The 17,469-nt window shown below is 42.7% G+C and overlaps 1 protein-coding gene across 1 annotated transcript in view; it reads left to right on the forward strand.

Annotated features, from left to right (window-relative positions):
* Positions 1-3,771, forward strand: part of Ccdc14 (coiled-coil domain containing 14) — a 36,863-nt gene extending 33,092 nt beyond the window's left edge. The window contains 3 exon segments of the mRNA XM_050159891.1: positions 901-1,119; positions 1,199-1,331; positions 2,458-3,771. Coding sequence (XP_050015848.1) covers positions 901-1,119; positions 1,199-1,331; positions 2,458-3,394 — 1,289 coding nt within the window. The 3' untranslated portion in view covers positions 3,395-3,771.
* The last annotated feature ends 13,698 nt before the right edge of the window (positions 3,772-17,469 follow it).

Genomic DNA, 17,469 nt, shown 5'->3' on the forward strand with positions numbered 1-17,469 from the left:
GGATCCTTCTAACTCTGGAGGGCTCCACTGCTGCTATGTGGGAGAGGGGAGAGTGCCTTTGGTCTCTGCAGCTTAGCGTTCTTGGAGTTCTGGCAAAAGCAGGAGGGGAGCTTGTAAGTTTCCTAGTAGTGTCCTGGACCCCTGCGCTCTGCTGTGGTTCTGCTGTGGTTTGTGTGGCGCAGTGAGGAGCACTTCCCTTGCAGCTTCCAGTAAGCCAACTGGAAGGACTTCCAGTTGCGCTCCCACCCTTGGTTTTCCTGCCTGCTTCCTTGCAAGGTCTTCCTTAGGCCATTTACAGACCTCATGTCTTGAAGGCAAGGGCTCACTGTGTGTGTTATTTCTGCTTTTTTCTTTCACTGCATTTCGAAGATGAGTCTTCCAGACTTCCTTACATGGAAGTCTACGTGCACTTTTACAGCTCTGACAAAGACTGGTAGATCTGTGGGCTGATACCAACAGTCTACTAGGGGGAAGGTGTGAAATTAGCAACTGTGGGATAGTATGGTTCTTTTGTGTTTAAATATATATTTATGTAAATCATTATCAGCATAAGTATTTGCCAGTACAGTAACCGAAATTAATAGTGTATGATTCTGGTGTGAGAGCTGACAGGGATGGGGGGACATATTGAGAATTATTTGGTGCTGTCTTTCGCATTTTTGTGGAGTTTGAGGTAATTATTTGCAGATGTACTATTCATTTGTTTTAAAAGGTAAAAACAGTTTATAACTAAAATATCGATTGGAGAAGACATTTATTTTGTTAAATATATTTAGTATTTACATAGCATTATTTGTGCATTGTTACTATTGAGGGAAATCAGTGAACTTAAGGACTTTTCCTGAAAACAGGCATGTTTTAAAAACTGGGAAACAGCTGTTTGATGTGTTTATCTTACAGTGTTCTCCCTGCAGTCGTTGAATATGTCACTGCAAAGTCAGCTGCAAGAGTCGCTGAAGAGCCAGGAGTTACTACAGAGTAAAAATGAAGAACTCTTAAAAGTGATAGAAAACCAGAGAGATGAAAACAAAAAATTTACGACTTTGTTTAAAGACAAAGAGCAAACTCTTCTGCAGAATAAACAGCAGTTTGACATTGAGATGACGAGGGTAAAAATTGGTGTGTATTTGAACTGTCGCTGTAGTCTTTGTTTCTAAAGCAGTAAGGAAACTGAAGTTGCTTTTGTTGTTTGCTTTAGAGTTGGAGGACGCCTTGGCCAATGAGAAGAATTCTCAGTTTAAATTAGAGACTGCAGAAAAGGAAAATCAGATACTGGGAATAACACTACGCCAGCGTGATGCTGAGGTTGCTCGACTTAGAGAACTAACCAGGTAAACTCGCTTCCTGTGAGATAACCCAGGCCTCTTATTCGATGTCTTTATAAACCCCAAGCCACAGATCTTTCTTCCTCTCTTTTCCCCAATAGTTTCCTTTACCCCCCCCCCACTTCTTTTAATTTCTAATGTGTTGGGCTATTTCACTTTAAAGATTCCAGACTTGTATAAGGCTTTTTAAAACCATGGGGTTGTAGATTATGGGGAACCAGTTGATGCCAGCGAAGAACTGGACACTGTCTAGTGAGGCAGTGAAGCTCCCTGGCTTGCACACAGAGAGGCCTGGGTGGACTTTCAGCCGTGCTGCGTATTAGCGGAGTGATCCTGTGCGTGTTATTTAACCATAAAAGCTCTGTCACAAAGTTGTCAGGGGACCACAGAATAGTTCGTGATGTGCATCTAATGTGTCGAGTCCTCTTGCCAATGATATTGGGTACATCTCTTAACCTCTTTGGCTTTCTGATTTTCATTTCATCAGTAAAGTGAGAGATTTGACCACAGGCTCTAAATGTCTTCATTCTTTACTCAGTCTCTTTCCAAATGAATAAATCTGTCTTACTTTTTATACTTTTATAGAAACCTTACAAAAATCAGGGTTTGTTTTTTTTGAGACTTTTGGTAATCATTGAATTTTCAAGTACTTTTAAACATTTCAGAGAAGTTAGTAATTATAGGCCAGGAACCAGTAAATCTGACTATTCCTTTAGTGATCCTGGAAGCTCATCATCCCAAATGATTCATTTTTAATTATAAGCTTTTTGGGAAATAGATGTCTGTATATATAAATTATATGTCATATATAATGTGCTTAGTTTATGAATATACTTAATAATTTATATGATTTTTTTTTTTACTCAAAGGTTCAGTTTGCAATGTTGCTCAAGAATAAAATATTTCTATACCTTAAGAAAAAAATTGTGAGCCTTTATCTTTAGGTAGATAGTAAATTATATAAATCAAGATCTTTTGTCATTTGTTATTGTAATTTTCTGTTGTCAAAGCCTTCTAACACTAATTTTCATACTTGCTTTAAGTCCTTCTTTTAAAGGATAGAAGCATTAGAAATGAGCTAACAAAATGCATAAAACAAACAGTAGTGACTGTCCTGCATTCTTCTTGGCAGAACTTTACAGAACAGTATGGCGAAGCTGCTCTCAGATCTCAGTGTGGACACTGCCTGCTGCAAGATGGGGAGTAACCTCACCAAGTCACTTCTGAATATTTATGATCAGCAGCTTCAGCAGGACCCAACCCCTTCTCACACGTCCATAATGAGCTACCTAAATAAGCTGGAGACGAATCACAGCTTTGCTCACTCGGAGCTCCTTAACAACGAGGAAGCCACAGAGCCGCACAGGCTCCATGAGAACGTGCTACCTGCACAGGGCCCTCCACACAGTGACACCTGGGCGGTGGGTGGGGGTCCTGCACCTGGCGTGGCTTCTGCTGCTGTGGTAGAGGATTCCGATACAGAATGTGAAACCATCGCTTTGACAGAAGATGAGTTTAATGTGGATGGTACACTTTATATTCCTTTTGCCAGAAGCACTTCTGAAAAGCAGCCACCACTTTCTAAGAGACTGTCACCCCAGCCAGTGAGAAGTGTTGCTACCACACAGCTAGCCAGCGGCATCACACCCGCCTCTAAAAGAGAACCTAGACTGTGTGCACCTGTAGCTTGTTCTTCACGAAACGAAGCAGAAGATGCTCCTGGGAGACTTTCCAGCCCATCTGACACAGAGGACATGCAGCTCCTCAGGAAAATAAAGGAAGCGATCGGTAAGATCCCTGCTGCTGCTGCTGCTCAGGCTGAGCACCCAGAGGAGCAGGCCACACATCATGGGCCGTCAGCTTGTTACAGCCCTGTTGTCCCAGTGAAGGGCAATGTCATCAGTGATATCAGCTTCCTAAATTCCGACTTGATGTCAGACTGGAGCATCTCCTCTTTCTCAACGTTCACGTCTCATGATGAACAAGACTTCAGAAATGGCCTGGCAGCTTTGGATGCCAACATTGCTCGACTCCAGAAGTCCTTAAGGACTGGCCTTCTGGAGAAATGAGTTTGGAAGAAAACTGACTGGGTGCTTTTTTTTTTTTTTAATAGTAGAATTTGGCTACATTCATAGTATATTTTAGGTTTCCTTACAGAGAACATTTTATACTATTAATTATGTATGAAATAATAATGGAATAAATTTATTGTTGCACAATTTTAACACCTGAAACTTATAAAAACAAATTCTCTTAAGAAATTAACAATGGCTAAGAGAAGAAAGTTGTGGCTACCTAAGCAAGTGTTGTGTGCCTCACTGTGTCACAGAGAGTCTTCCGTGTGGAACTGCTGGGTCAGTGGTGTGGGTACCGAGGACTGCGGCTGTCCAGAAGGATAATGGGAAAGGATCTGGCAATTAAAGTTTCCTCTCTGCTTTGGAATATCCATTGTTTGTATGTGAGTGATGGTGTGCTTATGTGTGGGGTCCTCTGGGTTATACACCATGCTGTGGATGACATGCATTAACCTTTCTGAGAGAAAGGTGCCAGTATACCCACCTCATACAAAGCATTGGTTGGTCCAGGGAAATGTAGTCTAAGTCTTGGACGTTTTATTTATACTTTTCCTGAATGTACATTTTTTTTTCTGAATGTACATTTTAAGACCTTTCAAAAATAAGGTCAGACTGATCAGGTAATGCTAACAACCAACTTTTACCTTAATAATTTTGTTTTTTAGTAAGATTTGGGTTTTTCTTACTGTCTTAGAAAATGACGGAGTTTGCAAATCTTGGCACTGGTGATAATTCTGCTTCTCTGGCCCAGTTTTTCCCCATCATTTAGCTGAGAATGTTGTTCTATAATTAACATGAACTGTGTTGCCCTCTCAGCTTTTCGGTACCAGCCCATTGTCCTATCTTGCCATATAGCCCAAGATGACCTCACACTTCCATCTTCCCGCCTCAGCCTGACGCCATGATTACAGACGTGCAATGGATGCACCCGCACTTCCTAGCTGCCTGCTGTCACCTCTCTGTGTAAACACCTTTGACCTCTCAGAAGCTAAGTCTTGTGCTGTCAGTAACTCTTGGTACAAGTCACCTGTCTGGTGTAGCTAAATTTGGTATTTGGGCAGCCTCTGGCTCAAGCATTCTGCCGGATCCAAGATTTCCTTCTGTTGTATTTTCATAGTGCTGCAACCTCTGAAGGATCCAGATAGACTAATATATCCAGACTTCATAGAGGGTTTTTTTAGGTATGAATGTATTAAAATGAGTTGTAAAGTATTGTCATGGACTTGTTCATTAACATTTTAAGCATACTTACTTTCAGTGTTCCTAAGTTTTTTGTTAACTTATTTGGAGGTAACAGGTCACAGCTCTTCATCTAAGTTCGGAAACACAAAATATCTGCTCTGAAATATTAACTGTTATTCATAAACACAAGTAAATTCAGGGACCAGTTAGATGGCTTCGCTGGTAAAGGTGCTTCCCCAAAGGTGAAAGGAGAAAACTTGACCCCTAGAGTTGTCCTCTAACCTTCATCTGTGCGCCATGGTAGATCTGTGCCCACACACTTAAACCCTTAAGCTCTTTGATATGACAGTTCTGAAGATGCACAAGAAAGGAAGCGTTTCTCTTACTATACATGGACACCACTTCATTCCCATGATCTCAGAATGCATAAGGACTTCACCTCACCAGCAAGCGAACAGTGGGTTCTGCAGAAACTCCAGTCCAGTTCTGACACTTAAACAGATTGTGGTCTCAATGCCAACAGACATTAAACATTAAACACCTGCTTCAGATGCTAGTCACAAGTTCACCACTGACTGACCAGCTGTACATCAGGGTTCCTATGAACCCCTTAATAGACTTGATCAGTGAGCTGGTGAGTTTTTGTCAATTTGACATAAATCTAGACATTATTTGGGAAGGGGGAATCTTAATTGAGAAAATGCCTCCATAAGATAAGCCTGTGTGCAAGTCCATAGGGGATTGTCTTGTGCCAGGCTTTTACTTTTGGGTCACCAACCAGCTCCCAAATCATGACATGGAGACTTGTTATTAGTTATGAGTGCTCGGCCAAGCCTCGGCTCATTTCTGGCTAGCTCTTTTAACTTCAATTAGCCTGTTAATCTACATTTTGCCTCAGTACTTTTTACCTTACTTCTGATATCTTTCCTGCTGTCTCTATGGCTGGCTGGAAGCTGGCTGGTTTCTGGCCCTGGGTGTATCCTTCTTTCTCCCTCGTTCTCTCCTCCTCTTGTTCCCTCAAACCTAGATTTCTCTCATTTATTCTCTCTGCCCACCAGCCCCGCCTATCTTTTCTCTGCCTAGCTATTGGTCATCCAGCTCTTAGACCAATCAGGGGCCTTAGGCAGGCAAGGTGAAACAAATGCAACACAACTTTACAAAATTAAATGCAACATAAACAATTATAACAAGCCGTCACGCAGTTAAAATAATATTCCACAGCATTTGTCTTGATTACTGATTGATGTGGAAGAGCCCAGCTCATTGGGTACAGTGCCATCCCTAGGCAAGTGCTCTTGGGTTGCATAAGAAAGCAGACTGATCAGTTGGAATGATGGTGGTGGCAGTTCACTCCTTTAATTCCAGCACCTGGGAGGCAGAGGGCAGTCAGATCTCTGAGTTCGAGGCCAGCCTGGTCTACAAAACTGGTTCCAGGATAGCCAGGGCTGTTATACAGAGAAACCTTGTCTTGGAAAAACCAAAAAGTAGAAGTAGAGAAGGAAGAGGAAAGAAATCCTGATCAAATGCCACAGGGAGCAAGCCAATAAGCAATACTCCTCCGATTTGCCTCCAGGTTCCTGCCTTGACTTCCTGACTAACTTCCTCGATGATGGGGTGTGACCGAGAGTTGTAAGATAAATTCTTTCCTCCCAGGCTGTTTTTTGTCACGGTGTTTTATCAGAATAGAAAAGTTTGCTAGTGCAGCTCACAAAACTCAAGAAAACACATTTACAGGTTTATCTTAAAGAAGGTTAAACAGCCAGAAAAAGAGGTGGCTAGGACAATGTGTGGAAGGATACCTACCTACAGTTTCTGTCCCCATCAAACTGGGCTAGTGTGTCCTCTAGGTGTGTGGGTCTGTTCTTGTTCAGCCACATAATCCTACTGCCTAAAAGCTCTCCCTCCCCTGCCCTTCACTGAAATGTCTTTGCAGCATCACAATTGAAGCACGGACATCCACATGGATCAATGGTTCTCAGCTCTCCTAATGCTAAAACTCTTCAATACGGTTCCTCAAGCTCTGGTGACCATAAAATTATTTTTGTTGCTATTTCGTAACTGTAATTTTGCTAGTCATGAATTGTCATGTAAATATTTTCTGATGGTCTTAGGCAACTCCTGTGAAAGGGTCATTTGATCCCCAAAAGGGGTCACGTCCCACAGGTTGAGAAACACTGACATAGATAAGTGATTGGACAGAAAACCATGATATAATGCCCAGCAGGCCTGTTTAAATTCTTGGCTTCTGTACAGCATTCCTGCTCCTGAGTATGACGGGCTGAAGCGAGTCTTACGATCTACTATCAGAGGAAGTAGGTGAGAATTCAATACAGGGGAAGATTTTTCATTCTGCGATGCCTTCAGGGGAAATTCCAGTTCTGGTCTAGGGGGAAAGAAATAAGGCTGAAAAAACAACCAAGGCAACACTCCGTGTGTATTCCCGCCTCACTTTAAGATAAATCTTTTCCCAGAAATCTATACTTGGTACTAATAATGATGTTTTATTGGTGATGAGTGTCTTAGAGACTCAAAAGGCCTGCTTCAACCACATGGGAAGAAGGACAAAATTCCTCTTTGGTAGAAAAGCATGTAGCCAACCCAACAACCGACCAACTCCTTGTATTGTGATCCCTACTGTTTAGGATGCATAGTAAGGGAATTGGCTTAAGTTTTCACTGAAGTCAGAGGCCCATTTCTAAACTTATAAATGTAGGGTGTTCAGAACCAAAGCACGTAACCAGTAAGAATTGGATTCTATTGGCACAAACATTTCCTTAGTCACTCAAGTCCATTGATTTCTATTCAGACTTGCTTAAGGGTTCTGGGAATAGAACTCACTTTATGTAAGAAACCTCACGTTTCTCTCCCCAAGTTTTAAAACTCAACTTAGAAGGAATTGGGCTTAAACTAAACTAAAGCAGTTGGCCTGAGCTGGACTTCCCAAAGAACTTCAGAAATAATAACGTCATAGAAACTTCTTAAGAATTTACAAGTTAAGCAATCTACAGATTCAATGCAGTGCGCATCAAAATCCCAGCAAAGTTCTTCACAGACCTCAAAAGAATGGTATTCAACTTCATATGGAAAAGCAAAAAACCCAGGATATCCAAAACAATCCTGTACAATAAAAGAACTTCTGGAGACATCACAATCCCTGACTTAAAACTCTACTACAGAGTTACTGTACTGAAAACAGCCTGGTATTGGCATAAAAACAGACAGGAGGACCAATGGAACAAAATAGAAGACCCGGATATCAATCCACACATGGTTTTTGACAAAGAAGCAAAACATATCAAATGGAAAAAAAGCATATTTAACAAATGATGCTGGCATAACTGGATATCAACATGTAGAAGAATGAAAATAGACCCATATCTATCACCGTGCAACAAAACACAGGCCCAAGTGGATCAAAGACCTCAACATAAAGCCAACCACTCTGAACCTTATAGAAGAGAAAGTGGGAAATACACTTGAACTCATCGGCACACGAGACCATTTCCAAAATGTAACCCCAGCAGCACAGACACTGAAAGAAACAATAAATGGGACCTCCTGAAACTGAAAAGCTTCTATATAGCAAAGGACATGGTCAACAAGACAAAACAACGGCCTACAGATCTTCAATAATCCAATATCAGACAGAAGTCTGATCTCCAAGATGCACAAAAACTCAAAAAATTGGTCACCAAAAGAACAAATAATCTAATAAAAAAATGGAGTACAGACCAAACAGAGAGCTCTCAACAGAGGAATCTAAGATGGCTGAAAGACACTTAAGGAAATGCTCAACATCCTTAGTCATCAGAGGAATGCAAATCAAAACAACTCTGAGATTCCATCTTACTCCTGTAAGAATGGCCACGATCAAAAACACTGATGACAACTTATTCTGGAGAGGTTGTGGGGAAAAGGGAACACTTCTGCATTGCTGGTGGGAATGCAAGCTGGTACAATCCCTTTGGATGTCAGTGTGGGCATTTCTCAGAAAATTAGGAAACAACCTTCCTCAAGACCCAGCAATATCACTTTTGGGCATATATCCAAAGGATGCTTGTGGGAGCTGCGGGTACAGTTTATTGCTTTATTCCACCTAAGTTGCTAGCCTTAGCCTGCTGTTCGGAAATCTTATCCTTTTTATTTCTATTATTTTCAGAAGCAGAAATCCCTTTGCTAGTAGACGACACATGCACACCACTGTGCAAGTGATGAGAGGTATAGATCCTTTAAATATTTATGAAGATATAGGACAGAAACTTAATCATGTCGTCTGCAGAATAACCCACCAGCCTTCCTGACTGATTTGTGAGAAGGATTAATGGAGGCAAAGCTGCTGAAAACTGGGCACTGTGTAATCTGTAACTTGTGGCTTTTTTTGTTTGTTTGTTTTTGAGACAGGGCTTCTCTATGTAGCTTTGGAGCCTGTCTTGAAACTCACTCTGTAGACCAGGCTGGCTTCCAACTCACAGAGATCCACCTGCCTCTGCCTCCCAAGTGCTGGGATTAAAGGCGTGCACAACAAATGCCAAGCAACTTGTGGCACTTAAAGAGCTCTTATTTACCGTTCTGTTTGTCTTTGTTCTGGTTTCAGCTAGTTCATCAACGAGTTTTTTTATATTATAGGTAGCAACAATGAGTGGATGTGATCTGGTCAAATGAAATACAGGTCAAGCGACTTTCCTGTAATCTGTTACAGATATCTTAAAATGGGACAACAACCAGGTTGGCTACCTGAGCTATCATATCCTGCTACAGGTGTGTGCTCTATCAAGTGTATGCTTATCAACTTGCCTTATATCGCATATTAGGGATGTGATTTCCAGATAATCACATTGTCATTCCTGGAGGTAAAATGGTACCATGTTAGGACAGACATTTCCAAATAAGTAGTCAGTTGTTCTTAAGGAAAAGCTCACATTTACTGCAGAGTCAAAGTGCTTCCTTTTTCTTGAGGTCACAATGACTAGAAACAGGAAAACCAAAATATGGAGTTAACATAACCAGATACTAATTTACTGCCATGGAACACCTTAAACGAGGTAGGATAATCTTCAGTCTAGTTTGAACACACGGGACTTGAGAGCCAAGGTATAATAGCCAAGAATCGCCTCTGGGATTTGTCGTGTGTATTAAACAGGAGAGCATGGAGTTGCTCTGAACTAAACACGATCCCGATGAGTGCTGACTGCCTCTGGCCGCTTCTCTCTCTCTCTCTCTCTCTCTCTCTCTCTCTCTCTCTCTTGGTGTGTGTGTGTGTGTGTCTCTGTGTGTATGTGCGCGCCAAGCTCCCAAGCTTTTTTTTTTTTTTTTTTTTTTTTTTTTTTTTTTTTTTTTTTTGCCTTTTTTTTTTTTTTTTTTTTTTTTTTTTTTTTTTTTTTTTGCTTTCTGAAGACACACTGTTCTTAAAATTTTTGTCTTGCATGTGACTGATAGACCAAGACTCCCGCCTGTCACTTGGCCAATTTTATTATGAGTCATTATTAAAAATGGTTGTGTTTTTCTCCCTTTGGCACCGGAATTCAGTGTGAGTCCTCTCAGTTTCCAGACTCCGGTGCCATCTTCACACCTTCATCTCATGGAGATTCCAAGGAGACATGCAATACCACAGACCATCCTGAACTTGGCCCCCTTTGAAACGGGGGACATGTATTTGTTCGCATCTTAATGAAGAATGTGGTCAGCCGTTCAGTAGGGAGCACACAGCCAAGTATGAATTTTCACCCCACCATCCTTTCCAGATTCTTCACTTGGCTGTGAACTTCAGGTCCAGAGAGAGGAGACGAAAATCAAATATCTTAAACCCAGCTGCTCCAAATCAAGCAGAACAGCCCCTCTTGGAGGGTGGCAGTTTGGCTTGGCAGGAAGAAACTGGCAAAAGAAAAATAATTTTTAAAACCCAGAGCTTCAATGGATGAAGAAAAAGATAATCATTGTTTTTTCTCTTTTCTGGTATCTTTTCATCCTCCCTCCCTCTCCCTCCTTCCTTTCTCTCTCCTCCCCTTCCCTCTCCTTTCTTCCCTTCCCCTCTCTTCCCCTCTCCTCTCCTTTTTTTGTGCCCACCCTGCACCATTCTCTCCCTTCTGCTCACCCTCCCGTGGGTTGCACTTGCTGTCATTAGGGAAACGGAGTGGTTGAGACAGGAAATTGAGGCAAGTTGATAAGCACACACTTGATAGAGTGTCTCACTGTTTAGACACTGATCCATGGATACCGTTCCGTGTTGTTGTCTGCCTAATCTCATGATTATTTTGTCACCAAAGACTCGATAGGTTTCATAAAAAAATTAACAAGATCTTTATAGGATAAATAAATGGAGCATCACACAACGTTAATGGATTATCGGTCTCAATGGATAAAGATGGCTATTCTTCAAATTAACCTGCAAATTCAAGGTGATTCTATTGAACCTTTCTTTTCAGTGACTATGAAGTGATTGGTTAAACTTATTTGATGTGTTTCATCCCATTACGGTTGTGATTTTTTAATAAATTCTCACACTGTCCATTAGATCCATGAAAACTCTGGCGGCTAGTGTTCCCCAATGTGACTGACATCAAGACATCTGATTTTTGTTTCTCTGGTTTCTCCTGAGTTTCAGCAAGCTCATGTTTGTGGGTCCTTTGGTACTATTCAGTGAACTATTTGTATTCTCTATGTGATGTTCTATTTAGTTGTTGACCATTGTCTTTCAAAGGGGATTTTGTGTAGAAAGAGAAATGTGTCAGGATAGCAATTTGCTATCATATTGCTATTCACAGAAACTTTTTTTTATCAGGCAGGCTTTCTCTGTGTTGCCATGGAACTCGCTTTGTAGACCAGGTTGGCCTCAAACTCAGAGATCCGCCTGCCTCTCCCTCCCGAGTGCTGGGATCATAGGTGTGTGCCACCGCCCAGCTCACTCACAAACATTTCTAATAACCAGTGCCACACATCTATCAGCGATTCACCCTGTGCCTCGAATACACTTTATGTCCTTGCGGATGGTACGTTGATTTGAATTCAGTTTTGTAATGGTTTTGGTATTTTAACAACTTGATATATACACACTTTCTCTTCTTACATTTTCGTGCGTGTATTTGTATGTGGTATATGAATGCTCTCATGTGGGAGGCTCACGTGTGTGTGCAGATGAATGCGCACAGATGTGCACATGGCTGTGGAGACCGAAGGCTATGCGTTGCCGTCCCCAATTGCTCTCTACTTTACACAATGAGGCTGGGTCTCTCATTGGTTCTGGAGCTAGTGTAGCTAGTTAGCCTGCTCCAGAGACCCTTCATGTCTGTCCTTGTCATCGTGGTCACCATGCCCATCTGGCATTTAAGTGGGTGTTGGGGATCCAAACTCAGGTGGTCATGCTTGTGTGACAAGCCCTTTCCTTACCCAGCCATCTCCCAGCTCCTTCCTTACAGTTTTCAATAGTTTTATAGCTGTTCTTTGGTATCCTTTATTTTACGTCTAGAACCATTTTATCTACTTCCAAGGGAAAACTGATTGCAATAGCAATAAAATTCCTTATTAAAATTTCTAGAGTTAAATTTAATATGAAGTCTTTCCTCCTAGGAAAAGGATATGACTTTCAGTTTATTCAAATCTCATCTTGTGCCTTTTAATTAATACTTTTGTCCATCTTTAATAATGAAGATCTTGAATCATTTGGTTAAATTTATTCATAAGCATTTAGAGTTTCTGTCACTATCATACTCGGAATAGGTTTGTAGGAGCATCATGAATGGCAACCTAAGCACATGAGAAAACTTCTCAGGTAGAACTTCAGTCACTGGAATGTGTAGATTGACCGCTCATTTCCAAGAGGAGACAAACGGATGTGTGCCTTCTACGACGACTGAAGTGTGGCCATGCCTAGAGATGAGCCCTGGCAGAGCTACGGAGCCCTGGATCTAGACCACGGCTATCTTAGCTAACTTCCTGATGTCAGGCTTCTGTTCAGGCCAGAGTTGTTGACCTAATTAGTTTGTTTTTCTGATGGGTACAGAGACATGGAGGGAACCATTCTAAAATGGGCAGGGCTAATCCAGAGCAGAAGTTTCCTCCAGTGGATTTAACTTCCAAGGGACCTGGGTTCAATTGCTAGCCCCCACATGGCAACTCACAGTTGTATGTAACACTAGTTCTAGGGGGTCCGACACCCTTTTTGGACCTCCATGGATACCAGGCATACACATGTACATACAAGCAAATCACCCATACACATAAAATAATTCTTAAAATATATTTTGTTATGAGATATTTTGGTTGGGGGAGGGGTATTGTTAGCACACTATTAGGTTTCTCTGGAGGACAGAACTAACAGGATAAGGAAGCAGAGTTGTGGAAGGGGACCTATGAGGACAATTGACTCATACAGTCACAGAGACTAAGAAGTCCCATGGCGAAGGAGCCAGTGTTGGTGGTATCCCTCTCTGTCTGGGGCCCTGATATAATTATGCCCATCGTCAGCCCCCACAGCAATATGCCACCGTGATAAACCAGGCCACTCCCTACAAGGCACACTACCCAGTGCCTGTATGAGATATTGGGACATGTCCGATGTGCCCAGCCACCCACGGGACCCTCAGGGTCCAAGCCTGGAATGGCTGGAGAACCTGCGAATACTCCCAATGATGGAAGAAGTCCCCCTCCCTGTTGCTCCCTAATAAAAATGTGAAAAACAACACCCCAAAGAACAAAATAGAAAGAGAGAGAGAGAGAGAGAGAGAGAGAGAGAGAGAGAGAGAGAAAGGAAGGAAGGAAGGAAGGAAGGAAGGAAGGAAGGAAGGAAGGAAGGGAAAGGAAGGGAGGGAGGAAGGAAGGAAGAAAGAAAGGAAAAGCAGTTGAAGGCTGCTAGCAGAGCTCACAGGGTAGTTCTAAAGGAACCTAGGAGACAGTGTAAATAACAGCAAGGTTACTGTAGAGACTCAGGTCAAAGGGTTTCAGAAGGAAGCAAACACTAACAGCAACTGGGATAGAGGCAACTCCTCTAACGCTTTGGCAAAGAATCAGGCTGCCCTCTGCCCTTGTTCTGAGAGCATTCCTGTGACTAACTGGAAAAAGAACAGACTAATTGTTTTGGTGGAGAAAATTCAAAGACAACATGGTGTTGGATCTGTGGCATGGTTGCTACTGACAATGCTTATGCAGGACTTCAATGAAAAAGGGTGAGTGGGGCAGAAAGGAATAGAAAGATAGAGTTTGGAGAGAAAATGAACCTGAAGAAGCTAAATGTTGCAGCCGAGGCATGTGCTGTAATGTTGCAGCCGAGGCGTATGCTGGAAGAGAGGCTGTAATGAATTATTGAGGAGAGAAATGCCATTAAGGAAAGGTCTACTCTGTACTGGAACTAAGGGAAAGGTGCTGGGGGTGATGTCAAGACCCCAGCTAACTAGGCTTCTAATTGAGGAAGGGGAGCCTATGTGTTTTCTGCCCCTAGAAGACAACTGAGTGGGAGCGTTGCTACTAATGTGATCCAGGCACCAGGGTGTCCCAGACTGGCAGCCACACTCTGCAGTGCCATCCATTGCGCTGAATGTAGAGGCAAAAAGGCTTCACTACCGGGTGGTTGATTCTTCTTCTGCACTTCCAGAGAGCTGATGAATCCAAGCAACATGAGGCAGGGAGCCCTAAGAGGCCACTATGTGAAGCAAGATAGAAACCTGAGTTGGTTGCAGTGGAGACCTCAAGATGTTGGAGATGGCAGACCCATGAGCTATCTGCAAAGAAGGTACTCCAAACAGGGAGTGGACCAGACCAAGAGAAAGGTGTAAACAGTAGGCAGTGAGGTGGGACATGGAGCTACAGGAGCTGAAGTTTGTCCTGCTGAGTTTTGGTCTTGCCTTGATTCGTTATTTCCTCTTGATTCCCTAATTCCTCCCTTTTGGAATGATAATGAGATTTTTATGCCATCTGTTAGAAATATGTAATTTGCATTTTCTTATTTATAGGGGATTGCAACTAAGAGATTGCTTTGAGTCTCAGAAGAGACTTTGGACTTTTAAATAGTACTGAGACTATGAGAGACTATGCATACTGTTTTAGTCAGTGTTCTGTTGCTGTGAAGAGACACTATGACCATAGCAACTCTTATAAAAGAAAGCACTTAATTGGGGCTGGCTTACAGTTTCAGAGGTATGGCAGTGTGCACGCAGACATGATGCAGAAGTGTCTGAGAGTTCTACATCCTGATCAGCAGGCAGCAGGAAGAGAGTCACTGGGTCTGGCTTGAGCCTTCAAAACCTCAAAACCCACCCCCAGTGACACACTTCCTCCAATAAGGCCATACCTACTCCAATAAGGCCACACCCCCTTATCACTCCCAAGTAGTGCCATTCCCTACTGACTAAGCATTCAAACACACGAGCTAATGGAGGCCCTTCTTATTCAAATTGCCCCAGGGATCTTCTAACTTTGTGGTGATATTTTGTTTGTGATCTAACAAATAAAGCTTGCCTGAAGATCAGAGTACAGAGCTAAGACACTAGTTAGCCATAGAGGCCAGACAGTGGTGGCACATACCTTTAATCCCAGCACTCAGGAGATAGAGGCAGACAGATTTCTGTGAGTTCAAAGCCACCCTGGCCTGCACTGAGATTGAGTCAGTCTAAAAGAGAGACAGAACTCATACCTTTGATCTCAGGACTTGGGATCACACACCTTTAAACTCAGCACTAGGGAGATGGAGACAGGAGTGAAATGGCTGGGTGGAGAGAGTGATAGAGGGTGGGAGGAGACAGGAGCTCAGAGCGTTCAGTCTGAAGATTCATAGGGACAGGATCACCTATTTGGTCTGAGAACTCATAGAGGAAAGAACTTTCTAGTGGCTGGCTGCTCTGCTTCTCTGATCTTTCAACTTTCACCCTTGATATCTGACTCTGGGTTTTTATTATTAAGACCAATTAGAATTTGCACAACAAAAATTTGACTAAATGCATTTTGCATTCTGATACGGCCACGAGTCTATGGTGGCCAGGGAGAGGAGTATGGTATTTTGAAAGAGATGTAACCTCATAAGTCTTGGCATTTGAACATTTGGTTCTGTTTATGGTGCTGTTTACAGTGCTGGGGAGGTCCTGGAGGTACAGACTTTGCTAGAGGAAGTGTCACTGGGGATAGAGGGTGTAGCTTTAGCCTACTTCCCGTTCACTTTCTCTACTTTTTGCTTGTGGTGGAGCTTGATCTCTCAGCTTTCTGCTCTGGCCGCCATGCCTCTCCATCATGATGGATTCTTATTTCCCTGGATCTGTACCAGTTCTGATACCAGCTCCCACTTTGCCACCCCAGACACTTCCTTAGGCTCTAGTGATCATAGTCCTGATGACAGTAAGCCTTAGCAGACGGGCTTCAGAGACATGTGCAAGAGGCTTCTCCCTCGTGATCCCAAATGGGACAGTTTGAGCTCTAGAATTTTGGTATATTGAAACTCATTAAATACATTTAAATTTATGAATATATAATGATATTCAAAAGAAACTGAGCCCTAGCTGGGAGGTGGCAAGCATCTGTAATATTAACATTTGGGAATCTCAGGCAGAAGGATTCTATGCCAGGTTTGAGACCATTCTGAGTGTAATGATTGTTGTGTCTCCCACCCGCTTGCCTGCCCACCTGCCCGCTGCTGGGAACCTGCACCTTCAGGGGACTCACTGTTGCCTGCCCAGCTGCTCGCAGCATGGCTGGGTCTGAGCGGCTCTCCTGGTCAGGGAACCTCACTGTTGCCAGGACCAGCCCACCTCACCGCAAGCTGCTCGGGACCCGCATACAAAAATCATAAAACTGAGCTATGTAATGACATATTGTATTAAAAGAAAGAAAGAAAGAAAGAAAGAAGAAAGAAAGTCTAGTAAATATCCTTCTAGGGATAAAAACAATTTTGTTGAATCTTAAGTGGTAAATTAAAAGGGAAAGTGTTTATCCAGCTCTTTCTGCATGGTCTTACCTCACAGTAGGGAGCCAAGTAGACCAGAGGTATATCCTCATAAATGTATTTGACTAATAAATAAAAAAATGTAATTGTTACCTTCAAACAATTAATTAATGAATCTAGGAATTGGTGTTCACTGCTACTAATCCAAAAAAAAAAATGAACAAAAGCCCGGGCAAGGGGGTTGGCTCAATTGGTAAAGCATTTGCTGTGTGATCCTGAGGACCTGAGTTTGGATCCCATCTCAGTAAAAAGCTGGCCTGGCAGGGTATATCTGCAATCCCATTGGGAGGGGGGGCAGACAGGAGGGTGCCAGAGGCTTGCTGGCTAGCCAGCCTAGGTGAATCCAAAAGCATCAGGTTCAGTAAGATAACCTGTCCCAAAAAATACTGTGCAACAATGTAGGAAAATATTTCTAGTGCCAACCTTTGGCTTCCATGCATGCATGCATTGCCTATGTGTGTGCCTATACACACAGATGTACATGCATAGCACACCACAGCCCCCCACATGCACACACACGCACGGACGGACAGACGCAAAATGCAGCTGTCTCCTGTCTTTTGGGGAAAATGTGGCACCACGTACAATCTTACAAAAGGTATCAGACCTTGGTCTGATGAAGTCTGGGTCAGCTGCCAGTTTGCAGTCAGCACAGGCCCAGATCAGGCTGAATGTGCAGCTCCTACACTGGGGAGCTCTTGAGGCCTCAAGTTCTTCAACAAGTTAATTGTAAGAAAAAGACTCCAAAGACACATCTGTTGAAGGAAGGCTGCTTGGCCACTTGTTGGTTCTCCAGCTGCCTAGGTCCTGGAAATAATCACACAGAAGCTATATTAATTTAATCACTGCTTGGCCCATTAGCTCTACCTCCTTATTGGCTAACACTTACATCTTAATTTAACCCATTTCTATTAATCTGTGTATTGCCACGTGGCTGTGACTTACCAGGTAAAGTTCCATCCGACTC

Source organism: Alexandromys fortis, unplaced genomic scaffold (genome assembly GCF_014885135.2).
Source record: "Alexandromys fortis isolate MF-2015 unplaced genomic scaffold, M_Fortis_MF-2015_v1.1 scaffold_119, whole genome shotgun sequence".
In the NCBI taxonomy this organism is placed as follows: domain Eukaryota; kingdom Metazoa; phylum Chordata; class Mammalia; order Rodentia; family Cricetidae; genus Alexandromys; species Alexandromys fortis.